Below are 27469 nucleotides of genomic sequence, written 5' to 3' on the forward strand. Positions count from 1 at the left end.
ATGTTCTGTGGGCACGGCCACGGCTTACAGGAAAGTTAAAAGCTGCCTGAGGAGGCTGTGTAAACAAATCTTGTTACTTCTCTACTGATTTGCTACCCGAAGCCCCAACCTCTTACAGGGAAAAATCATTAACCACGGAGGCTGCGGGTGGTGGCGGGTGGGCTCCGCCGGGTCGGGCCGGGCGGCTGGTCCTGGGCCCGGCGGCGGCCTGGCGCCGTGGCCGGTTTCGCGAGTGGGCCGCAGGCCCAGCTTCCATGGCTCTGGGGCTGAAGCCCGCTGAAGTCAGGTGCTGCCTTCGTCTGACCGGAACTGTGTCCGTGGTCGTTTGTTGCTGACACAGTTGGACGCTGACCAGAACCTGATGTCCGAAGGGTAATGATGGAGGACTGCAGTGGACGGACAGAAATAAAGGGTCATGTTAAAGAAATGGAGTTTCTGTGCCATTTATCTGTTTTATATCAGTTTATTAGGTCAACCAAAGAACTCAGAAGGGCAGGGAGAAGTTCCCTTGAGACAGTGCGCACAGCCCGGGGCCGGCGGCGGCCGTGGGGAGGGAACGGCCTTCAGCGGGACACCGGCGCCCCGAGGGCGTGTCCGGGAGCGCGTCCCGCCCCCGCGTGCCGCCGGCCGGGCCCCGCGTGCTGCGGGCGGGGCCGGGTGCGGGCCGCGGGAGGTCCCGGCTGAGGAGCGTCCCGGGCGCTCGGAGGCGGCGTCAGGAGGCGGGTGCGCTGGGGCTTGAGACGGGCGGAAGGCGGCTTATAGTTCCCCGGGGGAGCCACGGCGGGGCCGCCGCCCTCCCGAGGGCAGCAGCGGGCGGGTGGGCCCCGCGCCCGGCTGCGGAGACGCGCGGTCCGCGTGGAAAGCGCCCCGGGCCGCTTCCCGGCGGGGCCGCGTCTGGACTCCGCTCCGGCCGCCTGCTCAGCGCCGCGCGCCGGCTGCGGGGCCGGGGCGGGCCGGGGGCGGCGGGGAGCGTTGGCCGCCGAGGGGAAAGCGGGCGGCGGGAGAGGGCCCGGGCTGCGTGCGCGGAGGCGGGGACCGCGGGGGTGCCGGCGGGCGCAGCCGCTCCGAGTTGGGCGCCGCTGCTCAGGCTTCGCCGCCGCCGTGCGGGGAATGGACGCCCAGCGCCCCCCGCCCCGAGGCGTTGGCTCTTCGCCGCCGGCAGTGCCGGGGGCCTGGCTCCGCCCCCGCGACGCCGCGGGCCGGGGAGCGGCGCGGCGGGCGCGGTGGGCGCGGTGGGGGGTGGCCCCCCCGGCGGGAAGCCTGCGCGCCGAGCTGTGGAGCCGCCAGCCAGGTCCGGCCCCCGCGGCTTTTTCAGCAGCGCCGCCAGCTCGGCCGACGAGAGCGCGTCCGGTTGAGGAAACTGCGGCCGCGACGGCAGCGAGGTGCCGCCGACCCGCCTGCTGCCGGGGCCGGGAGCCCGAGCCCGGTCCTGCGGGGATGTGGGCGCCGGCCCTCGCCCTCGCGCTGCTGTTCCTGCGCGGGCGCCGCTGCGAAGGTGAGGGCCCCGCGGGCAGGGCCGGCCTCCTGGGGCTGCGCCGGGCGCGCGCCGAGCGCCTCCTGACAGGTGGGCGGCCGGGCTGACGGGACGGGGCTGGAGGGGCTGGGCCGGGCCGCCGCAGGCTCCAGCCCCCTTGGCGGCGGGAGAGGCCTCCTGCGGGCTGGGAGGCCGGAGGGCGCGTGGCTGGCGCCGCCGCTCGAGGGCCGGGAAGCGTGAGGGAGACGCTGACGGCCGGGCGGGGAGGCCGCCGCTCAGCCAACCGGCGGCGCCGGGACCCGGCTGCGGGCAGCGCCCCGCGGAGCCTGGACGGACCGACGTCTCCTCGAGGGCACCGTGGGTCGGGCGGGAGGGGACACCGGCTGTGAGGGGGACGCTGAGGCCAGGAGGGTTTGTCGGGCCGGTGAGGAGGCTGCGGCGGGGCTGGCGGCCGGGGCGGGCGATGGGGGAGAGGGGCCGAGGGGGAGTCCGGGGGGGGCGGCGAGGCCGAGGGGGAGTCCGGGGGGGGGCGGCGAGGCCGAGGGGGAGTCCGGGGGGGGGCGGCGAGGCCGTAGGGGGAGTCCGGGGGGGGGTGGGCGAGGCCGAGGGGGAGTCCGGGGGGGGGCGGCGAGGCCGAGGGGGAGTCCGGGGGGGGGCGGCGAGGCCGTAGGGGGAGTCCGGGGGGGGGTGGGCGAGGCCGAGGGGGAGTCCGGGGGGGGGTGGGCGAGGCCGAGGGGGAGTCCGGGGGGGGGGCGGCGAGGCCGTAGGGGGAGTCCGGGGGGGGGTGGGCGAGGCCGAGGGGGAGTCCGGGGGGGGGCGGCGAGGCCGAGGGGGAGTCCGGGGGGGGGCGGCGAGGCCGAGGGGGAGTCCGGGGGGGCGGCGAGGCCGAGGGGGAGTCCGGGGGGGCGGCGAGGCCGAGGGGGAGTCCGGGGGGGGGTGGGCGAGGCCGAGGGGGAGTCGGGGGGGGCGGCGAGGCCGAGGGGGAGTCCGGGGGGGGGCGGCGAGGCCGAGGGGGAGTCCGGGGGGGCAGCGAGGCCGAGGGGGAGTCCGGGGGGGCGGCGAGGCCGAGGGGGAGTCCGGGGGGGCGGCGAGGCCGAGGGGGAGTCCGGGGGGGCGGCGAGGCCGAGGGGGAGTCCGGGGGGGCGGCGAGGCCGAGGGGGAGTCCGGGGGGGCGGCGAGGCCGAGCCCGGGCCGCGCTCGGCCGGCTCTGCAGACCCGCGGGAGGTGCTGGGCCCGGGCGGCGCCGGGGCGGGAACCGCGGAGGCGGGCAGAGCCGCTCTTTCAATTCTTTAAATTTATAGTTTGAAATAATGTTGGAATCCCAGAGCAATTGTAAGAATAGTACAAAAATTCTTGTGTTTCCTTCACCAAGATCACCAGTGAACAGTCACATCTGCTCCGTTTCTCTTTCCGTGTGTGTCTGCACGGAAACCTGTACTCACAGCGATTTTTGTTGAGCCGTTTGAGAGGAATGCCCCTTGTCCCAGAGTGTTTGGGCACAAAACTTGTAAGAACAGGGAAGTCACCACACTGTATCACATCACCGCAGTTCCCAAATTCAGCAAACAGTACTGATGCCATCAGAGATCTTTCCAAATCATTGTTCTCAGTCCTCACCCCACGGTGCTTCTGCGCCGCTCCTCGGGACAGCGGAGGGGAGGCGTCGCCGGCTGCCCCCGCCCGGCCGGGCCGGCCCCACCCAGGCCGCGGGCTGGACCCGCAGCCCTCGGCCGCCCGCAGAGCCCTGGCCCGCCCGGCCCGCGGGCCGCCTCCCGCCGCGTGTGCAGCCCCGCGCTGTTGGTCACCAGGAGTCCGTGGTTCCCCGCTTTCCTGTCTTGCACGGTACTGACATTTGTGGAGACGGCCAGTGTCGTAGAGGCTCCTCGATCTGGGTCTGTCTGACATTTCCTCGTGTGATTCAGGTCAGCCATTTTGGCAAGAATACCACGAAAGTGATGCTGGTCTTTTTTTCGCATTGCCTTCCATCAGGAGACGTGATTACAGTGAAATGTTTTCTTAAAAGCTTGGGCTACAACCTGGCAGGCGCGGCTCGGGTGGGATGTGGGCGGGAGCCGGGAGAGCTCAGTTCCGTTCCGGTCAGGGCTCGCCTGGGTTGCGGTGGATCCCGGCCGAGCAGGAGGCCGCGGATCAATGACTCTCATCATTGATGTTTTCCCCTCTCCTCCCTTCCTCTCTCTGAAATCAATAAAAAAGAAAATTAAAAAATCACACACAAAAAACTTGGGCTATTGGAGAATTTAATCAGCGTAAGATCCGCGCAAGCCCGTCAGCCGCGCGTCGCCGCAGGCTGCTCCCCCCCGCAGAGCAGCGCCTGCGTCTCGCGAGTCTGCGCGGCCTCCCTGACCACATGCCCTTCTTCCCTGCTGCTCACTGTCCCCGCCACACTGGCCCGTGGGCTTCTCCCGGGGTGCGGCTCCTCCCTCACCACGGGGCTTCCGCCCTCAACCCCTCAGGGCTCTGCTCAGACTCCACCTTTCCAGTGATGTCTTCCCCACCAAATGTCAGCCCTGGCGCCTGGCAATGCCTTACCCCCTGCTTATTTTCCTCTGTAGTATGCATCTCCGTTTTACACAGTATCCTGTTTACTTATTTTCTGTCTCCCAGGCGCCTCTGTATGTCACTGGGATGCAACGTCCTTGAGGCCAGGGCTTGTCTGACTGTTCACTGCGGTACCTTCATCGTGTAGAATAGCATCTGGCACAGACGGACTCTCATTTAAGATGAATTGAATGAACGAATAAAGTGAGAGTTTACCTGTGCTCTGAAGAGTTTCCCTGGGAAAAGCACGTACGACTTCTGTGGCCTTGAGAATGGGAACTCCCCTTCTCTTTTTCAGTTTCTCAATGTGTAAAATGAGGTCAACAGTGGTGCCTGCTTTGTGGGAATATTGTGAGGATTAGATGAGAGATACAAATACAAAGTGCTGCCTGGCCAGCATGACTCAGTGGGTGAGCATTGACCCATGAACCAGGAGATCGTGGTTCGATTCCTGGTCAGGGCACATGCCCGGGTTGCAGGCTCCATCCTCAGTCAGGGTTGTGCAGGAGGCAGCCCATCGATGACTGTCTCATCACTGATGTTTCTATCTCCCTCCCTTCCTCTCTCTGAAATCAACAAAGGGTTATTAAACACACACACACACACACACAAAACAAATACTAAGTGCTTAGAAAATTGAGTCCTCACAAGTCCCCCAGTGAGTGCTCATGTTACTCAGCTCTTGGGAGGCAGGGCTATTCCACTTAGCTTTGTAATCAGAGTGGAAGTCAAGAGAGACCATTCAGTAGCCCTTCCTCACTACTAACAGAAAGCGAGTGAGAAAATCTTGAGATAAGATGATAAAGCTTTAGCCTGTGGCTCTTTTCTGAGGTTTCTCATCATAACCAGGAACTTAGGGAGACCTCAAAACTTTTAAAGGAACATATATTCAAGACATTTAGTCATATTATTACATCATACTGTGAAATACTCTGTTTCTACAGTGGCATCTTCCTCTCCAGTCCCATTCTTTCCCTGGATATGTTTGGGCTGGGTATTGAGGATTCAGTGGGGGATGGCCCTTAGGTTCACAGAGCTGATGTCTGTCACATGATTCAATACATAATTACACCTGTGATTAGTGTGCAACAAAGTAGCCAACACAGCAGTTGCTCAAAACATGTTAGTTGAGTGAATAAATGAATCATTTTCAAGCATCTCAGAGGCCTAAAGTTCACTTTGGACCCTAAATTCAGGTTTTGGCGGTGCATTCTGAGGAAACCCCAAAGGACACTCTGGAGGTTGCCAGTGCCCAGGGGCTGTGGGCAAAACTGGAGCCCGGGCCCACACCTGCCAGATCAGCTGTAACGGCTGCAGCTGTTCATGCAGGTGGTGCTGAAGCTCACTTCTCAAGGAGGAACCTGAATAGATGCTCTGGCTGGGGTCCCTGGCGAGCTCTAAGTAGCCTGGGTCATTTTGCTTTTCTCTTCTGCCATCTCCTGGTTCATGGGTTGATGCTCAACCACTGAGCCATGCTGGCCTGCTGGCCAGGCTGTCTGTGATTTTTGTTCTGCATGTATACTGGGTGTATCTCCAGGGCACAAGCGTGGGGTATGTGCACATACCTGCAGCAGAGGCTGCCAAACTGTTTTCTGAAGTGGTTAAACCAAGCAGTACCTGAGAGCTCCCCATTGCCTCTGGGAAAGGAAAGTGCAGGAGCCGGAAGCCTGTAAGGCAAAGGTGGGGGCCCCAGGGGACCACCTCTCTGTGGCTTCCCTGGTCTTTTGCATGGAAGTCCTACATTATAGTAATTTATAGTAATGTAAAATAAGTATAAGGGAAGACAGAAAATGCTGAGTCACTCACAGGCAAGCTGTATTTAGAGAACAAGGGGAACTGAGAAAACGGAGGTTCCTCCTAGCTATGGACACTGGGGGAGGGGTGTTCAAGGAGAAATAGGAGTTTGGGAGAGGGGAGAGGGCAATCTAAGCAGAGGGAACAGCCTGATCAGAAGTAGGGAACACACAGCATTTCAATGGAACTGGACTTTTTTCTTGAAGGACAGTATTATAAGTGAGATTATTCAGTTAACTGATACTAAGAGTGGGCCATGGGCTAGGTAACTTTGATAGAGGTAAGGGGTTGCAGTGCTTGTGAATGTGTCAGTATGAAGTCCCCAAGGGTGGAGCTGGGTAGAGTGCAGGAGCGGAGATGAAGTGGGACTTGGGTTCTGGAGGGCACTGGACCTACTTTAGGATTTTACCTCGATGGACCAACCCTGCCCCTGCATTTTGGAATCTCACTGGGCTCCCTTCACCCTGACCCCAGCAGCAAACCCCTTCGGTTGCCTTCGTCTCAAGCCTTTAGGCATAACCCTGAGCTGAGAAAACCTCAACATCCTTTTGTCGGCTGGGGGAAGTTACACTGCTCTGAGGCTCCCCTGCACCCTCCACCCTGGAGGTCAGTCTCGCCCCTCCATCAGCCTCCAGGTCAGAGGAAGCTCTGGAGGCTGTAGCTCTGGCTCTGGGCTCAGTCACCAGAGAGGGACTGCCTGCTGGGCCAGATGCTCTCCCTGACCGTCCCCCATGCTGGTTGCCACTGCTGGAGGGGCAGTGTTGCCGCTGGCCTGTGCCCTTCCTCTGCAGAGCTACTGCCTCACCACATTTATTCTTAACCACCGGAAGAGGGGCCTGGAAACTGCTGAGCAGTAGCAGAGGCGGCAGCTCCTGGGCCTCCGCTGACCAGGCAGTATGCCCTCTGAGCCCCCAGCACTCACTGTCCGGGCTCCTCCGTCCCTCACTAAGCACATGAGAATTGTGTTGAAGTTGTCTTTCCATGCTGGCATTTCTTGCCTCTCCATTTGTTGTGCACAACCCTCTGGGACAGAGTCTGAGATCTTTTGATATCAGTCACAATACCCAGTACCTAGTACCTTGCTCTCTATCTGTCCCACCACCTCAGCCTGGCCCCAGGCCCTCCCAGCCCTGCCTCGCTCCAGCCATCCTCCTCCCGCCCCCACTGGACTGTAGTGGCTGCAGGACAAAGTCAGAACCTCTGATCTCAGGTCCTGGGAACTCTCGTGTCGGATCCACAGCTTCTCCCATTGTCCCCAAGAGGTGACTCCAGATCTTCAGTGCCTTTGCTGATCCTGCTCCACCATCACGGCCTCCACCAGCCTGTGCCCTCTGGGTCCAAGAAGGGCTCCGCCCACCCCACCACCAAAATTCCCCAATGTCAGGGCACCAGTGAGGGGCTCCCCAGTGTCAGCCACCTCACCTCTCCCATAAATGACCACACTGGCCTCTGCTCTGAGCTCGGTGCTGGCCCTTCCATGGCTGGCCCCTCCTTGGGCTCGAGCATCACTGCTTCACCAGGAGCTGGCCAGGGCCTGCTCAGCCCTGATCACATCTCTGATCTTCCTCCAGCTGCTTCTTTCTGCCAGCTTCCTACTCTTTCTTCAGTCTCCCCACCCAATTAAAAAAACTATTGGAAAACCACTGCTTTTCCTCCTGTGTCTTTCTTCCCTGTGTCTCCTTAGCTACCCCAGCAGGCTGTCTCCAGCTTCTCTACACGTCAACCTCAGCCTCATCCATGCAAGATTCTACGAGAACCAGCAGGACTTGCATGGCCTCAGACCGAGGCTTGCAGCAGGCACAGTGTGATATCTGCTGCATGTTATTGAAAAGGCGCAATTTCAGGAGGAGCTGTTAAGTAACACTGCAAGGGGAGTGACCATTTTTGCATTGTCACACTAGTTCTCTGCTGAAATTCTCAAACTTATACTTTATTTCCTTGAACATAATAATTACCTTAAAGTTTACTATTAATACTTTTATTATCAAGATGCCCCTTGGGTCTGTTTCTGTGGCTGCTTTCTTTTGATTTTTTGGATGTGTTTCCTCTTGTTAGGCCTGTTTATTTTTTGTTTCATTTTGGGCATTATATATGAAACATTGTAGAAATAATTTAATGCTCTAGTTGATGTTATTTCCCTCCAGGAATGATTTATATTTGCCTCGAGTCGGAACCCAGGTTGGAAACACTAGAGGCCCTATAGCACTGTAGTCCAAGTCAGGGTGGACATGACTCAGAATTGGATTTGAGTCCTAGCTGGTTTGGATTAGTGGTTAGAGCGTCGGCCCGCGGACTGAAGCATCTCAGGTTCGATTCTAATCGAGGGCATGTACCTCAGTTACAGGCTGGATTCCGATCCCCGGCCCTGGTTGAGGCGAGTGTGGGAGGCAACTATTTGATGTTTCTCTCTCTCCCTTCCACTCTCTTTGAAAAGCAATGAGCCCGGCCGGGTGTGGCTCAGCTGTTGAGCATTGACCTAGGATCCAGGAGATCAGGGTTCAATTCCTGGTCAGGGCACATGCCCAGATTGTGGGCTCCTTGATCCCCAGCAGGGGGTGTGCAGGAGGCAGCAGATCAAAGACTCTCATCATTGATGTTTCTATCTCTCTCCCTCTCCCTTCCTCTCTCTGAAATCAATAAAGATTTTTTTTTTAAAAAAGAAAAGCAATGAAAAAAGTATCTTTGGGTGAGGATTAAAAAAAGGAAAGGGAGATATGATAACCTCGTACCTTGATTTAAAAAAAAAATTGGGTTTGAGTTTCTGTAAGAGCTGGTCAATTTCTTGTTCACTCTTTTAAAAAAAATGTATTGATTGATTTTTGGAGAGACAGAGAGGAAGGGAAAGAGAAAAACCAACGGGTTGCTCCGCTGACTGATGCATCGTTGGTTGGTTCTTGTATGTGCCCTGACTAGGGATCAAACCCACAACCTTGGTGTGTCAGGACGACGTTCTGACATGCTGAGCCACCCGGCTAGGGCTCTTGCTTGTTCCTAATTCTTAGTGTGTAGCCATTCATGGCACCAGCCCCAAGTCTGACGGATGTAGGCACAGTCCCTTCCTAACGTGAGGCCCCTGCTCTGTTGGTTCCTCCAGTTGGTTGTAAGCTCTGCTCTGCTGCTCAGCCTTTCAGCTGCTTTTTATGGAATTGGAAGATGCCTCCAGGGAACAGCAATAAGAACACTGGTCTCACATGTCTGAGTTTCCTTCTTTCAGATCCTGGCCCTTAACCTGTCACCGTTTTATTTAGCTCTCTGATGCCTTTAACAACATGCTTTTATATTTTGCCCATTTTTTCTTAGTTATTCTTCATGGGAGCATTGGTTAGCATGTCTTTACCTGGTCTCCCATTATCAGAATTAAAATTCCTTAGGTGATTACTTTTCTCAGCCAATAGTGAGAGCTGTAGAATATAAGTATGGTCTGTTTCCAGACCACAGATTCTTGGGAGTCAGGGCCATGCCTCATGCATGAAGAGTTCACAGTGGGGTTGCAGTCTAGACTGGGTAACTGATATCCTTTTTGTAGGTTTATTAATTATTTTTCCATTCCCCTGTGTACTCGGGATTTTTGTGCAGTTGGCCTGTTCTCATGTGTATTCCGAAGACCACAGAGATGCATGGCACAGTCTCTGCTCTCGGTGGCCACAGGCAGATCCTCTTCGAGTCATGTGTTTCAATCTCAGGGTGTCATGATCAAAGGACATGTTATATCAAACAAATAATAATTACAGGCCCTTTAATTATTTGCTCAGTGTCTTGCAGGAATGTTGGGGTGAAGGCATGGCTGAGCGTGAGTGCACTTACAATGCATGTGAACATGTAAAAATCCCCCTCCATCACTCTTGTCTCAATATCGTCATCTTAATAGATCTGTTTGTATTAATATCCCATCTCCTAATCTCTCCTCCAAATTCTCCTTGACTGCCCCCTCAGCCCATTCAGACAGACTTGTTTATTTCCTGCCTCCATGGGCAATACGACGTAGCTTTCTTGCCAAAAATGGCCACAGGAACAGCTCTTTCCTCCACTGGTTGCTGGCTGCTCTGTGGGGCAGTGACGGGGAGCCTGCATCACACCTTCAAGCCCAGCAGTTCCCACCTCGATCTACTGTCAGGGAGGTGCTGGGATGTGCCTGGGCAGTGTATTTTTCTTCTTCCCTTTCTGTTTTTTTTCTACGGAGCAATACTTGTGGAGACCTTCCAGTGACTGAAAAACTGGCACACATTAATGAGGAATGAGCACAGTCTGCTGTGCCAAGCTCTCCCGGGCAGTTGGGAGTCCAGCTCTATGGGAAAGCAGAGGAGGGAGCCATTGAGTTCAGCGTGGATGTTCATCTTACTGGGTCTGACCATTCAGAACTTGTAGTGGTCACCGCTGGCCACCAGTGGTCACCCCAGTGCTGCAGGGAGGATAGGATGTGTATTTAGAGCACTGTAGTTAAGAATTCACCCTCTCAAGCCACATTGACTGGGTTGCAAGCTCATCTTTCTCACTGTGTAACTTGGGGTTACTTTTAAGTTCTTTCTAAATCTGTTTCCTCACCTGTAAGATGGGGATAAGAATCTTGTCGGGGCCCTGGCCGGTGTGGCTCAGTGGTTAGAGTGTCGGCTTGCACACCAGTGGTTCGAGGGTTCAATTCCTGGTCAAGAGCACATGCCTGGCTTGCAGGTTCAATCTCGCCCTGGTCAGGGCGCGTGCTGGAGGCAACCGATGGATGTGTCTCTCCTATATCGATGTCCAGCTCCTCCCTCCCTCCCTAAAAATAAAAAAAGCATCTTGTAGCGTCACTGTGAAGGGAAATCACTGCCATGTAAAAAGTCCTTGGCAGCTTGCTCATGGACTCTAGCTCCCCCCTGTACAGTATGTATGGGTCCGGAGCATACACAACGGGCTATGGGAAACCCCTCAATATCACATTTCATAAAAAGGTTTGTACTTTTCACATAGCTTGTTGCCCTGTAAAAGGGTTAACAGCACAATTGTTTAAAAAATAAATTAAGAAGTATTTATAGGATCAAAGAAAAAAAGACATGTAAAGAGTTTACAACCTACCTGTGCCATGGTAAGACTCAAGAGATGTTAGCTCTCATTATGGGCTTGTGGGCTCCTTCAGGGCTCAGGGAAGAAGGGGCGCCAATAAAGGGTGTGTACTCTCAGGCTCTCCTGTGTGCCGCCTCCTCTCGGCTCAGGGAAGTCACATCGACTGCCCGCATGCTGAGGTCTGACACCCTTCCTGTCCCTGCAGCTGGTTTCTCTTTCCAAGAATCCTCCAATTCTGCTCAACCTGTGGAAATATCCCTGGGAACATCTTATTTGTTACACCCCCGCAACTCAGAGACATGGGTGACCTCTGCCGAATGGAAGGTACAGCTGCGTTCAATGGCACAAGATTGTCTGATACTCACTTGGAAGAATGAATCTGGTTTGCATGATGTAAAATGGAATTCGGGTGATCAATTCAGCAAGAGATTCAATTTTACGATCAAGGACCTAAGTCTTCTCATCAAGGCAGCTCAGCATCAGGACAGCGGTATCTACTCTCTGGAGGTCACCAACGATTCGGGGAGGACTACAACACACTATTTCAATGTTTCTGTAACTGGTGAGTGCCCGGGACAGCTCTCTCTGCCCCCAGCTCCTGCAGGACTTGTGTTTGCAGTGCCTTCCTGATCCAAATCTCTGCTTCCAGACCCTGATGGGAACTCCGGGATGAAAGAGGAGTCGGGGGCCCTGGATGGAGGTAAGTGCCAAGTGATTCTGTCCTGCTCAGTCTCCAGATGTGGTGATGTGAGCTATGCCTGGTACAACGGGAGTGAGCAGATCCTGATGCAGAGGAACCTCTCCGACTGGAGGATCAGATTGATGTCAACGTCAACGCCTCCCACATGTACACTTGCAATGTCAGCAACCCTGTCAGCTGGGCACACCAGACCCTAAAGCTCAGCCAGAGCTACCTGAGTGCCCACTCGAGTAAGTGCAGCGCTCTGGGCTAGAGCAGGGGCTGAGGGTGCTGAACCCATCACCAGGCTTATGAGCAGATGAGACTTGGGGATGACACCCCTTGGCTTGTAGCCCTTCACCGGGGGCTTCTGGCCTCTAAGCAGATGTCCTGTACAGCCAGGCCTGAGTCTGGGAAGAATTTTGCCCCCATCAAGAACATTTTTCTGGGAGATGGGCACCTTCCCTTCACATAGGAAATGCCTAGTTGTTTGGTGAGTGACAGCCTGGCCCTGGCTGTGGGTTATTTTCTTCTTCTGAAAGTGACAGAGACCTGTTCCTCCTCTTGAGTGACACTTTCCCAAGCATGTAGTTCCCCAAGAGATAACTTCGCCCTACAGCCGTGACAGCATCAGAATAGTCACAGGGGCACTGGGCAGAGGTCTTGGCTTATTGTTTGTGCTTATCCTGAGAGTTACCCAGAGCTAACTTTGCACCACTTTTTATTAGATAAATAAGGCTTAATGTGGCATCAACATGGGCAAAAACAACCCACAGTCCTAAGCTTTAAGGAACTTTTAGCCAAATAGGGACAACAAAGTAAGTGCTCACAGGCAAAGAAGAACTGAGCAAGCTGAAGCAACGTGGAGACAAGGACATTCTTCTGGGTCACGTCATCCACGGCTGCTGCACCCTTCACAAGCTCTGTGATCTTAGGCAGAAGCGTCAGCCTCTTGGAGCCTCGGATTTTCTCGGGCAAAATGGGAAACACCTAACAGAGTTACTATTAAGATTAAATAAGATAATATTTGTAAAGAGCCTACTCAGCCAGCATCTGGAACACTTAATTCCTTTCCCTTCCCCCTCGTTAACTGTACTACATACACACCAGGCTACATATGTGACAGATGCTAAGGCAGATGTCCACATGAGGAAGAGCAGTGGAGGCTGGAGGCAAAACTGAAGACTCACTCTGCCCACCAGCAGACAGGCTACAAGAGTTTGTTGGTTTAAAAACAAAGGAATGGATTGATGTAACATTTACTGTGCTTTGCATCTGTTGGATCATGTGATTAACCTTCATTAGTAGATAACCTTATCTGCAGAGAGGTTAAGGAACTTGCCCCACGGCACAGAGGTTCTAGAATTAGAATCTGAACCAAGCCTGTCTAATTCTCATGCTCATAGTGTCACTCAGGGGAGGTCATCCAGCTGAGCAGGGAGACAACCTTGTGAATTCACAGGGTGTGAGAGCAGCCTGCAGCGGGCTGGTCGGAAGGGAGAGGAGGTGGAGTCCTCACGCCTGTGCCTTCCTGTCCCTCAGGATTCGGCCTCCTGCCCCTTTTGATGACCATCATGGTTCTCATAACCACACTGTTTTTCGGCACCCTCGTCTGGTTCTGTGTGTGGAGAAGGAAGAGGAAGCCGCCAGGTAAATAGAGGTCCCGAGATGTGCTGCCTGACTTGCCATCCCTGGCTGTGGTGCTGGGGACATGTGCATGTGGTCGGGGAGGGAAAACAATGGTTGCTGGGCCTTTGCTCCCAGATCTCACCTCCTGCGGGGGGGCCCCAGATGTGCACGGTCTGATCCCCAACATGCAGCTTTACTGGCAGTGGCTCGTTTGGGAGAGACTGTCGGGTGGGTTGCTGCCCTGAGCTCTTTGGGTGTCCTGGGAAGAGCACTAACCTGCTTCCTCTCTAGAACCTTTCTCAAGGTCTCGGCCATCTGGGGTGAGGGTGGGATTGCAGGAGCCGGAGCCTGGATAGGATGCTTCCTGGAGGACTGTGCAGCTCTGTTCTTTGCTTCTTTCCTCACACAGAGCCCAGCCCAGAGGAATTTCTGACAGTTTACGAAGATGTCAACAACCTGCCAATTAGGAGCAATCAAGTATGGCGCCCTGTGGGCTGGGGTTTCTCTCGACCAGTCTGGAAAACACTCTTAGGACGATGGCTATTCTGAGCAGGGGGACGAGGAGAACCCAGTTGCCCTCTTGAAGTGATCCTTGACCCTTCCATCTCTCTCCCTCTCCCTCAGCGTCCTAGCTCTGGCCATGGACAGAAAGAGAAAACAGGGAGTGCGAAGGTGAAATGAGTCTGAAGGGCATCTGGGTGCAGAATCGCACCTACTGAAAAGGGGTGGGACCCCAGGGCAGGTGCTGCCTCTGCTTCCCTGGTGCCCTTGTTTCCAGAGGCTGCTCTAAGGTGCACCCTCCTGTATGTTGTGTCTGACCACAAATGCTTGCATCCCTGTAAGTCCGTTTCCTGCTGCGGTTCCCTTCATCATTGCCCCCTGGGGAGGATGTCAGCCAACCAGGCTGAGCGCTGCAGTCCTGCAGCTGCCTCAGTGGTCTGTGTTCAAACTGCTTTTGGAGGAAGAAGCCTGATCTGGAGAGAGTGAGACTGCACCAAGGCAATGTGCCGGGGCCGGTGTCTCTGCAGGCAGGGCCAACTCTCTGCAACTCAGAGGTGAAGAGAGGAGGGCACCGCAGAGGGGCTGCAAGGCAAGATGTGAGGACAGGCCCAGGGTATGGGCAGGGACTCCCTGAACTGCCCATTGGGAAGGGAGGACAGGAAGGACCCTCGTCCCACCACCATTCCTGGTGCTTGGCCTGGGGCATCTAGGCAGGAAGTCACATGTGTGGGGTCTCGTGGAACAGCCAAGAGAGATGCAGCCTCCCTCAGGCTCCGCGGGGACTGGGGTCAGAGGAGCTCCTCCAGCCTGTCCATGTCCTAGCAGTGGAATATTGGGCGTCTGTGCCTCTCCCATCAGAACCAAACCCTGGTACAAATCACAGCAAGTACAAATACCTACAGCCACTGATGCTCACAGACTTGCTAAAAATAACCTCCACCCAGTGAAGGTCACTTTAGATTAGGGAAACGAAGGAGACTATTGGGGGAAATAATTACTTAAGATTAAAAAAATAACCTATTGGGGATTCAGGCCCATTACTCTGTTTCTGACCCAGGGGCTCATCCCCTCGTGGTCTCGTCCCTCCCAGGCCTCTCCCTGCTGTCTCCAAGATTCTCTCCAGAGGCTTCAACCTCAAGCTTCATGTGATCTCACTTGAGCCCCAGCTGGACCTTCCTGGAGACACTTCCTGAAGGTCTGGGAAGAAGAGAAAAACAAGAGTCCTGGTTTCTGTCCTGGTTTTTGCCAGATGCTTGTGACTCTCGAGCCTCAGAGGAAAGCTGGTGTTTCTCTGCTCCTCTTGGGTCCTCTGGTGTGCACTGAACCCCCCAGAGCCCATCCTGGTGATATACCCTCATGGGGGTGGGGGCGGAGAGCATGAAATACCTCCAACCCCATCTGTGGGGGCAGGATTGAGAGAGGGAAATGCTGCCTCTGTCCTTGGGTCCAGGGCTTCACCCAGCACTGCACCTGCCCAGGAGGCTGTCTGGAGGCCAAGGGTAAGCTGACCACCAAGGCTAGCTCTACGTTGGAGGCTTGAAAACATCTAAAGCCACTGAGTCAGTGTCCCAAGGAAAGGCTCAGACCTAGCTCTATGCAGAGCTCAGGGCCGTTATCTGTGGAAACTTAGTCAAGGAGTCAGCAAAGGGAAATTTCCCAGTTACCAAAGTAGAGCAGATGACAGGAGCCCCTTGGGTCCCTTCCCACCATGGCAGTGCCTCAGTCCCAACAGGAACTGCTGCTCCAGAATTGCTCTTTCTCTGTCTCCCCTGTCCTGGGTGACTGATGACTGTTCCCTCCCAGGCTCCCGGGAGGGAGTTCCTCTTCTTTGTGCTCTTTCCCTACTTGACCCAAATCTTCAAGACTGAGTCTTCTGCTAATATTACCACATGTCTTTTACTATTTCTCCTGCAGGAGCAGAAGCAGGAGCAGAATTCCCCTGGGAAAGGGAACACTGTCTACTCCGTGATCTTGCCCCAGGTACCACTCTGGCTTCTCTCTTCCAGTCCACACCTGTCTATGCAGCTTTCTCATCGCCCCCGCTCCCCCAAAAAACTCACACCCTTGAACGGCAGAGTAAGATCTTGGTGCTCCCGCAGGGGCAGGTGGCTTGGCACCAGCTGCATGAAGTTGGTTGACAAGCTCTGAGTGGTCTGGGGTCTCCACAGCTGACAGAGCCTCAAGTCCAAGGCAGAATGTGCCCTTCCGTGCTGGCCAGAGGTGTGGCCCAGATGCAGTTGCAGGAGGAGGAACCTGATGGGAACTTGGCTTCTGTTGGTTTTCTCTCCCTGCTGCTTCCAAGACTTGGGGAGCTTGCCCTTTTATCTCCACTTCTTGTACCTGTTTTCTGGAAAGACCAGTTCTGTGTTGTTCTCTTTCATGTTATTATGACTTAACAACAACATTTATGAAGTGCTCATTATGTCCATTTTTTCAAACAAATCTTCCATAACAGCCTCATAATGTAGATCTAATACAAACCTCATTTTGCAGTTGAAGAAACAGACTCAGGGGTAAACTAATATGCTCGAGGCCACGTAGCTGGGTAGTGGCAAAGCTGAGCCAAATGGTTTCTGCATCTCCACCCCACCGTGTCTCTAACATTCTGGAATTATAGAAATTTACCCATAAACTGGGGAAGCCCTTTAATATGGGCAGCCAAGATGACGTTGACATAACCCAGGCTGTGCATCTCTAGGGAAACACTGCCTCCTGGTGGCTGATGATGAGAAAGTTCTGATAAAGATTCCCTTTTTTTTTTTTGGTTTTGTTTTGTTAAAGAACTTTGACCTGAAGCAGCAACCTCTTCAGTTTGGTGGCCTAGCCGCAGGACAAAGAAAATCCTTGGGGATAGGCTTCAGAGAAAGATCCAGAACTGGAGGGAGAGGAGGAAGGGAAGGGGCAGAGAGGAGAGAAAGGGCAGAGAAGGGGAGCAAAGGGGAGGGGGGTGTTCAGCCATTCAGAGCCCCTTTGGAATTCCCAAGAAGGGTGTTGCCTCCTCCCACTCCCCTTAAGAAAATGGGACTCATTGAGTCAAGTCAAAGAGCCTTAAAGAGTACAAACCTGTAAGAATTTTTATGAGTTTATTTGTGCCAAACTGATGACAATTGTTGGGAATCAAAATCTTCACCTATTGAGAAAATGCTCTGGAGAAGGGCAGTTTTGCACCTTATTTTATACATTAGATTCAAAAGAGAAGAGATAAGAGGGTTCCATGAAATCTACAGGTGATAGATTAGGGAGGCGGGAGAAAGCAAAGTGGGGAAACCTCTGGCATTGAATAGAGAGTAAAATGATAGACACACTTCTTATACATTTGTAGGAGCCTGATAGTTAACAGTCAGCAGTTAACACGATAAATGGTAACAATGAGGGGCTCTGTGGTCTTTTGCTCTGGTGGGAGATTGTGCCCTGAGGGGTCTGGGAAAGGAGATTATTCTGACATTTCAAACTTGTTACTATAGATGCAAAAAGACAATAGACAGGCTCAGTTAAGGTAAAGATTGACCTTTGTCAAGGAAGATACAGGCCTAGGACATTACTACCCACCATGACTGGCTTTTAGTTAAAAAGTTAATTTCAGCCCGGCCGGGCTTGGCTCAGCAGTTGAGCGTCGACGTAGGACCCAGGCGATCGGGGTTCGATTCCCGGTCAGGGCACATGCCCGGGTTGTGGGCTGCAGCCGATCAATGACTCCTAAATCATTGATGTTTCTATCTCCCTCTCTCCCTCTCCTTTCCTCTCTCTGAAATCAATAAAGATATATTTAAAAATAATAATAATAAAAATAAAAAGTTTTAATTTCAGACCTTCCTGTGGGGTTACTTTAGGTCTCTGAGTTTGCAGGGCTGCCACGCAGGCCTCCCCTGACATGTCAGGTTTAGAATGTGGCCCCTTTTTTGTCCACAGATATAACAGCGATTGATTCTGCCAGTTGCCCGTCTTTAGCCACATTGCATTTCAAGAAGAGAAATTTGAGATGTTGAGGGAGAGTGAGGTTTCTGAGAGGGAGCATTGCAGAAGAAGGATGGTTACCTGCCTTCGAGAATGCTTGTTTTAGATCCAGAGAAGGAAAGCATGTCACCAAAAGGAGGCATTGAGATGCTGAGGAAAGGGCCCTGGGGAGTCTGGGCTTAGATCCTGCTTCTCCTATGAACACCATGACTTGGGCTACTCACCTTTTTGGAGCCTCATCTATAGAATGAGGCAAATTATAGTCATTTCTAATGTGTAGGAGTATTAAAAGGATTAGGGGAGCCTGGCTGGCGTGGCTCAGCAGTTGAGCATTGACCTAGGATCCAGGAGATCGCAGCTTGATTCCCGGTCAGCCACATACCCGGGTTTTGGGCTCGATCCCTGGTGTGGGGTGTGCGGGAGGCAGCCAATCAATAACTCGTCATTGATGTTGCTCTCTCCCTCTCCCTTCCTCTCTCTGAAATCAATAAAAACATATTAAAAAAAAAATTAGAGGATAATACAGGTACAGAGTGTGTGCTCAGGAAGTAGCAACTGTCTTTAAGAGAGAGGAACTTGTATTCCGGTTGTCCTACCTTGACTAGTCCATGGCTCTTTTTACTAACACTTAAAGCTTCTCTCTGGGCCGAATTGAAGGGGAGGATGGAAGCAATAACTCCTTCCCTAGAGCTGTGCTAGATCTATGCTTCTGAAATGATTTTATTTCTCTCATCAGTCCTCTGCTTCCACATCACAAGAAACTGCAACTACGTTGTATTCAGTGGTGCTGCCCTCCCGGAAGGTGAGTCTCCTCCTCCTGGGTGCTACTGAAGCAAGTGTTTGTTTGCAGGTACAGTGCAGGTATGTGTTTGCAGAGTGCAGCACTTCTTCCACTGTGTGTACTCGAGCAGCTCATGTTAAATGACTATTTAAATGTGTGTTTTTTAAAAAATTTATCTTTATTGTTGAAAGTATTACAGATATCCCCCATTTTCCCCCCATTGATCCCCTCCACCCTCATCTGCCCCCCAGGCCTTCCCCACACTATTGTCCATGTCCATGGGTTGTGCATATATGCATATAAGTTCTTCGATGAATCTCTCCCCACCCACTCCCCCACCCCCGCCTTCCCACTGAGATCCCTCAATCTGTTCCATGCTTCTATGTCTCTGGATCTATTTTGTTCCTCAGTCTATTTTGTTTATTAGCTACCACATATGAGTGAGACCATGTAAAATTGAATCAGAAGAATCAGAAAACCTGAATAGACCAGTAACAACTGATGAAATCAAAGCAGAAATAAAAAATCTCCCAGCAAACAAAAGCCCTGGTCCAGACGGCTTCACAGGGGAGTTTTCTAATTCTTTCAGTTGTAGGGTTAGATAGTTTACTAAAAATGTTTCTTGCTTTTTGAGGTGTCCTGTGGTGCTATGAACTTCCCTCTCAGGGCTGCTTTCCCTGTGTCCCATAGATTTTGGGTTGTTGTATGTTCATTTTCTTTTGTTTCCAGGAAGTTTTGATTTCTTTCTTGAGCTTATTGGTAACCCATTCATTGTTTAATAACATGCTGTTTAGCCTCCACGTGTTCGAATGTTTTTGAGTGTTTGTACTGTAGTTAATTTCTAATTTCATGCCCTTGTGATCTGAGATGCTTGATATGATTTCAATCTTCTTGAAGTTGTAGAGACTTGTTTTTGTGTCCTAACATGTGGTCTATCTTTGAGAATGACCCATGTGCACTTGAGAGGAATGTATATTCTGCAGCTTTGGGGTGAAATGTTCTGTAAATATCAATTAAATCCATGCGGTCTAGTGTGCCATTTAGAGTCACTGTTTTTGTGTTGACTTTTTGTCTGGAAAATCTATCCAGTGAAGTCAGTGGAGTGTTAAAGTCCCTGACTATGACTGTATTGCTATTGATTTCTCCTTTAAATTCCTTAAGGTTATTATTGATAGGTCCTTATTTATTGCCATTTTAATTCCCATTTTCCCCCCTCAATTGTCCCCCTCCACTTCGCTCTCACCCCCTCCCAGGTCTTCATCCCATTATTGACTATGTCCATGGGTTATGCATATATGCATATAACTTCTTTGGTTAATCTCTTCCCACCCTCCACCCCCCTTCCCTCTTTCCTCTGAATATGATCGTCTGTTGCCTGCGTCAGTGTCTCTGGATCTATTTAGTTCGTCAGATTCTTTTGTTCATTAGCTTCTTCTTAAAGAAGACCCTTCAACTTTTCCTGTAGTGCTGGTCTGGTGGTGATGAACTCCTTTAGCTTTTTCTTATCTGTGAAGCTCTTTATCTGACCTTCAATTCTAAACGACAGCTTTGCTGGGTAGAGCAATCTTGGTTGTAGTTCCATGTTTTTCATCACTTTGAATATTTCTTGCCACTCCCTTCTGGCCTGCAAGGTTTCTGTTGAGAAATCAAATGACAGTCGTATGGGTGCTCCCTTGTAGGTAACTAACTGCTTTTCTCTTGCTGCTTTTAAGATTCTCTCTTTGTCTTTAACCTTTGGCATTTTAATTATGATGTGTCTTGGTGTGGGCCTCTTTGGGTTCCTCTTGTTTGGGACCCTCTGTGCTTCCTGGACTTGTAAGTCTATTTCTTTCCCCAGGTAGGGGAAGTTTTCTGAAATTATTTTTTCAAATAGGTTTTCAATTTCTTGCTCTCTTTCTTCCCCTTCTGGCACCCCAAAAATACAAATGTTGGGCCTCTTGAAGTTGTCCCAGAGGCTTCTTATACTATCTTCATATTTCTGAATTCTTTTTTCTTTTTGCTCTTCTGGCTGGGTGCTTTTTGTTTCCTAATATTCCAAATTGCTGATTTGATTCTCAGCGTCCTCTACTCTACTGTGTTTTTTTTTTTTTTAAGATTTTTTTTTTTTTTTTTAATATATTTTTATTGATTTCAGAGAGAGGAAAGGAGAAGGAGAGAGAGAGATAGAAACATCAATGATGAGAGAGTCATTGATCAAGCCCACAACCCGGGCATGTGCCCTCACCAGGAATCGAACCCCGATCGCCTGGATCCTTGGTCGACGCTCAACCGCCAAGCCATGCCCGGCTGAGCTCTACTCTACTGTTGATTCCCTGTAAATTACTCTTCATTTCAGTTTGTGTAGCCTTCATTTCAAATTGGTACTTTATTATGTTATCGATTTTCTCAGTTATTTCCCTAATAGTATGCTTAAACATCCTTATAAACAAAATTCTGAACTCTGTATCTGCTAGCTTGCTTGGATCTATTTCGTTTAGTTCCTCTTCTAGAGATTTCTTCTGTTCTTTCCTTTGTGACATGTTTCTTTGCATCCACATTTTGGCTGCTTCCGGGTGTTTGTTTCTATGTATTAGGTAGAGCTGCTGTGTCTCCTGGAATTTGTAGAGTGGCTTTGTGTAGTAGGTGTCCTATAGGGTCCAGTGGCTCAGCCTCCTCAGTCACCTGAGCTGGGCCTTCTAGGTGCTCCCCTGTGTGGGCTGTGTGCACTGTCCTGTTGTAGTTGAGCCTTGGTTGCTGTTGGCGTCCCTGGAGGAATTGACCCCCTGGAAAATCAGCTGTGAGGACTAGCTGCAACTACAGCCAAAGAGCTGCTGTGCTGGAGAAACCCCTATGGAGCAGGATTTACTTCAGCGGAGCTTTGGTGTTCACCAAGTGCGCCCTTGAGTGTCACTCTTGGATGTGGTAGGGTTGTAATCAAGCATGGTCAAGTTTGACCACCAGGTGCACTGTCTCTGGGGCCTCCCAGGAGGTGCAAAGTCAGCCTGTGCCAGTGCCTTGCCCAGGGCCACCCAGCATGAGCTACACAGCAAACCGTAGTTGGCTGCTACTTGTGCTTGGCTTGGAGGTGTTCAGAAGAGGCCAAGCTATAAGCCAATGCAGCTGCCACTAGTGCCAGGCCTGGGGCCACTTATCAAGCCATATGGGGCACGTTTCTGCTTGTTTGAGACATTTTAGGAAAGTCCTAAGCATGAGGCTCAAGAGGCCACTTGCACAGAAAAGCTCCTGGAAATGGCTTGAATGAATGAGCTTGCAAGTAGGGAGGGGTGGGGCCTCTGGTAATCACCGGAGAGGGGCCAAAGGTGTGAGTGAGGTGCTGGTGATTAAAATATGGCACCTGCCTGCCGCCTGTGTGCGGGGAGGGCTCGCCAAAGGAGCCATGGCCTCTGCCAGCCCTTCTGCCTGGGAGGAAGCCGCCCCTCCACCTCTTGCCCCCATTTCAGGCAGGTTAGTTCCTTCCCAAGTGTCCCAGGTTCCTTTTAAGCTGCTGCTCAGCTCTGGGGCTCAGAGGGAGCGAGTCCGGGTGAGTCTGTGCACGGGCCCTTTAAGAGGAAAGCCTGGGACTCCCGCAGCCTCCATGACCCTCCACCACAGTTCCCGCTGGTTTTCACAGCTCGAAGTTTTGGGGACTTCTCTTCCTGGCCCTGGTGCCCTGGGCTGGAAACCGGATGTGGGAGTTTTCCCTCACTCCGGGAAACCTCCCCCACTGAGATGTCCCTCCTGGGTTTAAACTGCTGCACCGGGTGTGGGTCCGCGGCCGCGTCTCTGAGATTTGGCCCTGATCCGCCAGCATCTCTGCCCCTCCTACTGATCTCGGTTATTCTTCATTTCCCTGGTGTGGGCTTCTGTTCAGCAAGATTTCAGGAGGTTCTCGGTGATGGTTGTTCTGTATTTTAGTTGTAATTTTGATGTGGTTGTGGGAGATGGCGGGTATAGCTGTTACCTAAGCCACCATCTTGTTTCTTCCATACTCTGCCATTTTAATACTTTATGCCTATGTTTCTCTCTCTATTTCTTCTTATTATTACAGCAGTTCCTTTAACATTTCCTGCAATACTTCTTCTATTTCTACTTCTAATTACAACAGTCCCTTTAACATTTCCTGCAATGCTGGTTTGGTGGTGATAAACTTCTTTAGGCTTTTTTTGCCTGGGAAGCTCTTTATTTCACCATCTATTTTGAATGATGGCCTTGCTGGATAGAGTAGTCTTGGTTTTAGTTCCTTGCTTTGCATTACCTGGAATACTTCATGCCATTCCCTTCTGGCCTGTAGAGTTTCTGATGAGAAGTCAGCTGACAGCCTTATGGGAGCTCCTTTGTAGGTAACAGATTGCTTTTTCACTTGCTGCCTTTAATATTCTTTGTCTTCAGTTCTTGGCATTTTAATTATGATGTGTCTGGGTGTGGGCCTCTTTAGGTTCTTCATGCTTCAGACTCTGTGCCTCCTGAACTTGCGTCACTTTTTCCTTGACCAGGTTAGGGAAGTTTTCTGCCATTATTTCTTCAAACAGGTTCTCTAACCCTTGCTTACTTTCGACCTCCTCTGGCACTCCTATGATGAGACTATTGTTATGTTTCATGTTGTGCCACAGCTCCCTTAGACTGTCCTCCTGTTTTTTGATTGTTTTTTCTTTTTGGATCTCTGAGTGATTTTTTTTCTACCTTCTCTTCTAATTTACTGATCTGATCCTCAGCATCCTCTGATCTGCTGTTATTCCTTCCACTGTATTCTTTATTTCTGCTATGTCATTTTAAATTTCCTTCATAGTTTCCATATCTTTTTTCATGCTGATGAGCATCCTTACAATCAGTATTATGAGCTCTATATCTGATAGATTGCTTATCTCCATTTTCTTTAGCTCTTTTTCTGGAGACTTCTCTTTTTCTTTCATTTGGGGCTTGTTTTTTTGTCTCCCCATTTTGGCTGCCTATTTGGGTTTGTTTCTATGTATTAGCTAGATCTGCTAGGACTCTCAGTCTATTTGGAAGGTCTCTGGTGCAGGCAAATGTCAGATGCTGTTTGTGACTGGTCTTCAGTACTCTGTTTGGAGCTATCAACAACACACAGCTTGAAGTCCCCTCTGTTAGGGCTTGATGCATTTGGACATGACCAAGATGCACACCAAAGTGCTTTTCCAAGGCCCAGGTCCAGAAGCAGATCAGGCAGAGACTCAAAGCACTGTGAGGTCTGCATCTGCCTATAGGCTTGTTAACCTGATTCTCTTAACGAGCTTCAGGCTGTAGAAACTCCTCTGGGTAGGGTGAGAGGTTTTCCAGCAGGATGGGGCAATTGTGTCCCCCTCATGCAAAAGCTTCTTGGAAGGTAAATGTGTGCCTGAGAAAGATGTCCTCTGCAGTACGGGGAAACGACTTGGCACAGGAATCCAGATGGTGCCCTCTGAGCTCTATCTCCAGATCCCACAACCCTAGGTTCTCCTCACACAGCTCCAGTCCACGTTGCCCTCCCTCTGACAGAGCCCAAGGTGAATGGCTGCACATGAAACTGTGTGTTGGCTCTTTAAGAGGGGGCCTGCATTCCCAGCTGTCTCTCCCTGGCAGACAGTAACCCGGCTGCTTTTACAACCAGATGTTATGTGGGCACCTTTCTCAGCTCTGGCGCTCTTAGCTGGGAAGCCCAGCCTGGGGTTTAGGCCCCAGAGTCCTCAGTGGGAACCTCCCACAGCTGAGATATCCCTCCAGACCTTCAGCTGCGGCCTGTGGGAGCCCAGCCAGCCCTCTCACGCCTCTGCATTTCCTACCAGTCTCTGTGTGGTCTCCACTTTTCCTCCTTGGTTATGAGGGTGCTCTCTAGGTAGTCTTCAGTTGATTATTCAGGATTTTAAAAAATATTTTAGTTGTAATTCCAGTTTGGTCCTAGGAGAGTGTCAGTGTAGCTTCCACTCAGTCTGCTGCCATCTTTAATCCTCTGTATTTCAATGTTAGTGGGCCAAATAGAAAATGCCTTTCTGGTTCTGTTTGGGGAAGAATAGCAGCTCTGAGACCAGGAGAATGGGTTAAAGGTGTCTTGAGGGGTTTCTGTGGGAAGCAGAGGACAATCAAACAGAGAGGAAGAGGTTTGTGCAGAAGGACCACGGAATCTTTATAGGCCAGCTGAGGCTATAGTGAAAGAAAGAAGAGGTTTCCAATGCATGTGGCCTGAGCTGCAGGACTGCACTGGATCTAGAGAGACACAGTATTGATCTTCAGGGAACCAGACAAAGGCCGTCCAGTCACTCATGGTGGAGGCCTCTGGACTGAGGCAACCCATCAGAGTCCCCTCGAATCCTGATTCAAGCTGGGATCACAGCTCTTATGTGTACCTGGAACCACAGAATTGGGTATCCTGGTACCCACTGTCAACTTTTCATCTCAGGTAGGAGGGGGTGGGAAGAATGATATTCTTGCCTGGCCAGGCATAGCTCAGTGGTTGAGCATTGCCCTAGGATCCAGGAGGTTGTGGTTCGATTCCTAGTCAGGGCACATGCCCAGGTTGCAGGCTTGATCCCCAGTCGGGGGCGTGCAGGAGGCAGCCGATTGATGATGACTCTCTCATCCTTGATGTTTCTATCTCTTCCTCTCCCTCTCCATTCCTCTCTCTGAAATCAATAAAGATATATATATATATATTTTAATTAAAAGTGATATTCCTAAGGCTGGAGTCACAGTACAGATCCACAAGCTTAGTATGGTGACATGAGAGGCTAAGGGTCTGTCACACTGTGAGGTATGGAGTTCAAGCAGGTCAGGGATCATGTGTTTGTGTCAAATGGGGGTGAAGTTTAGGACACATTTTCAGACTTTTCATTCACCCTTATTCCAGTAAGTCATCCAATCAACTTGGATTCTACCATGAGCAATATTTATATTTGAATTATATGCAATGACACATGTCATAGAGATGGTCCAGGCATCAGGGCCACAGGCTTTGGTTTTGTATTTGGAACACTGTTCAGACTACTGGAAGTGCTTCTGAGCTCCACCACGGTGCGTGCCTGTGCTATACATTGAGCAAGTACATGATTAGAGCCTGTGTTTGCATTAGGTTTGTCTGAAGGCTGTGTGTGTGTGTGTGTGCGCGCACATGCGCCAGGAATATATGTATGTGTGGTCTGAGGGGTGTGTGCCTGTGGGATGCTAAACTCTGAATTTGGTTCAGAAATGTCGTATCATAGACAAGTACATGTTACGCCTTCTCTGGAAACCACAAACACCATTGTTCACTCCTGGGGTAGGAGATGCTATTCACTTCTGGTTGGGGACACTTCAAGGACTTTGTGGGCACTGAATCTCTTTTGGTACCTCTCACACCAGTTAGGAGTGGGACATTTCTCAACCTGAAGTTCAGTACTCTTTACCCTCTGAATTTCAGTCTGGATCCAAGAAGAGGAGCCACAGCCCTTCCTTTATTAGCACTATCTATGAAGAGGTAAGATTCTAGAACTCCTTCGAATGGCCTTAGCCCTCATAGCATAGCTGGGAAGTTAGTTGTACACTTGTGAAAAAGTCATCCAGAGTCTCAAATTTGTACGGATTTTAGTCATATTCTATTCCAAATCCTCATTTTAGAGATGAAGAAACTGAGGTCCAAGGAAAGTGAGGGTCTAATCCAAGGTCATATTATGTGTTTGACTCTTACTGGTGAGCTCGAGTTTCAAATTAGGGCCATCCCCAGGCTAGTTCCCCAGCTGTGAGTCACGCACAGGACACCTCTCCTTTCCAAGTGTGTTTGTGGGGATGGGGGAATCAGAGAAGGGACGATTAGTGTGTCTGAATGACTTTTTAAAGTTAGCAAGTAATTGAGAATCATTCTAGAACACAGGCGATCTTAAGCTGCTGCTGGTGCTCCTGAGCATGGTGGCTGAATTGATTTCTATCAGACCACTTAGGGAATGGAAAGTAGGGACTCAACATTTATTGAAGATTTCTTGTGTATACAGTGGCTTACCAGTGGTTTCATATGAATTATCTCATTTAATCCCCACAGAATGTGTGAAGTAGGTATAATTATACTTCCCACAGAAAATAAGGCATGGAGAGCACCCCCACGTTCCCCATTACCACATACTGCACCCAAGCTTCCACCCGTGGTCCAATAACAATGTTGCCATTGGTCCCAAGGGAGGGGGAGGATGGGTGCCTGCTGGGCTTCTTGGCATTCTGACTGTAGCTCCACATTAAAGCCAACTGGACAGTCCAGAATTGCAGAGGACACTTTGTGGTCCAAGGCAATCTAGGAGGAATCATGAGGAAGCATGGTGCGGTTAAAAAGCACTCGACTTGGAGTCAGAAGAATTGGACTCAAGTCCCTCCTGTACTTCAGTCAGTGGCTCAGCTTCATTTTCTTAATCTGTAAAATGGGGTAACAATCCACATCCCACAGGGTTGCTATGGGATCTCCTAGTGGTAGTGTCTGAACTTTGTTTCTTCTGCAGGTTGGAAGGATACAACCCAAAGCTCAGAACCCTGCTTGACTGGCTCACAAGAAGCTGGAGAACTTTTTTGTATAATCCTAGTGGCCACTTCTGTCCTCACCTCTGTTACATACCAGCATCTGTTTTGGGAATCAGTACAATGGATGATACCACATGAGCCTCTACAGAAAAGTTCCTAGTCTGGGAGTTTGTTATGGACTATATTTTGTTTTGAAAATGATTACTAATAGGCATTAAAGGAGCAAGGCACCCTGGCTGGTGTGGCTTGGTTGGTTGGGCATAGTTCCGTGCACCTAGAGGTTGCGGGCTCCATCCCTGGTGGGATGCTGAGGAAGCCAATTGGTGTTTTGCTGTCACATCAATGTTTCTCTCCCTCCCTCTCCCTTCCTTTCTCTCTAAAAATCAATAAAAATATTTATAAAAAGAGTAAGGCTGTTGCCCTGGGCTGTTGCCCTGGGTAGCTCAGTTGGTTAGAGCCTTCTTCCAATAACCAAGGTTGTGGGTTTGATCCCTGGTCAGCGCACATACAAGAATCAACCAATGAATGCATAAATAAGTGGGACAACAAATCGATGTTTCTCTTTCTCTCACCACCCCTTCCATCTCTCCCTTACTCTTTCTCTCAAATC

General features: G+C 51.3%; 1 protein-coding gene across 3 annotated transcripts; it reads left to right on the plus strand.

Annotated features, from left to right (window-relative positions):
- The first annotated feature begins 1231 nt into the window (after nt 1-1231).
- On the plus strand, nt 1232-27469 carry CD244 (CD244 molecule). 3 transcript variants are annotated; one of them, XM_081121690.1, is made up of 9 exons: nt 1232-1495; nt 11073-11429; nt 11517-11567; nt 13089-13196; nt 13585-13652; nt 15591-15656; nt 18367-18432; nt 25778-25834; nt 26841-27469. In XM_081121690.1, exons 1-9 carry the CDS (start codon nt 1438-1440, stop codon nt 26877-26879), a joined length of 870 nt encoding a protein of 289 aa, XP_080977816.1. In that variant the 5' UTR covers nt 1232-1437; the 3' UTR covers nt 26880-27469. The 3 variants fall into 3 exon arrangements, with proteins under 3 accessions (XP_080977816.1, XP_080977817.1, XP_080977818.1); XM_081121692.1 differs by having other exon boundaries at nt 1261-1564; XM_081121691.1 differs by lacking the exon at nt 25778-25834 and having other exon boundaries at nt 26841-27259.

Source organism: Miniopterus schreibersii (assembly GCF_964146895.1).
Source record: "Miniopterus schreibersii genome assembly, chromosome: 19".
NCBI lineage: Eukaryota > Metazoa > Chordata > Mammalia > Chiroptera > Miniopteridae > Miniopterus > Miniopterus schreibersii.

Coding starts and splice junctions, on each gene's coding strand:
- CD244 (XM_081121692.1), top strand. CDS start 1,438: ATGTGGGCGCCGGCCCTCGCCCTCGCGCTGCTGTTCCTGCGCGGGCGC. Junction 11,430..11,516: donor TTTCAATGTTTCTGTAACTG/GTGAGTGCCCGG, acceptor CTCTGCTTCCAG/ACCCTGATGGGAACTCCGGG. Junction 11,568..13,088: donor GTCGGGGGCCCTGGATGGAG/GTAAGTGCCAAG, acceptor CCTGTCCCTCAG/GATTCGGCCTCCTGCCCCTT.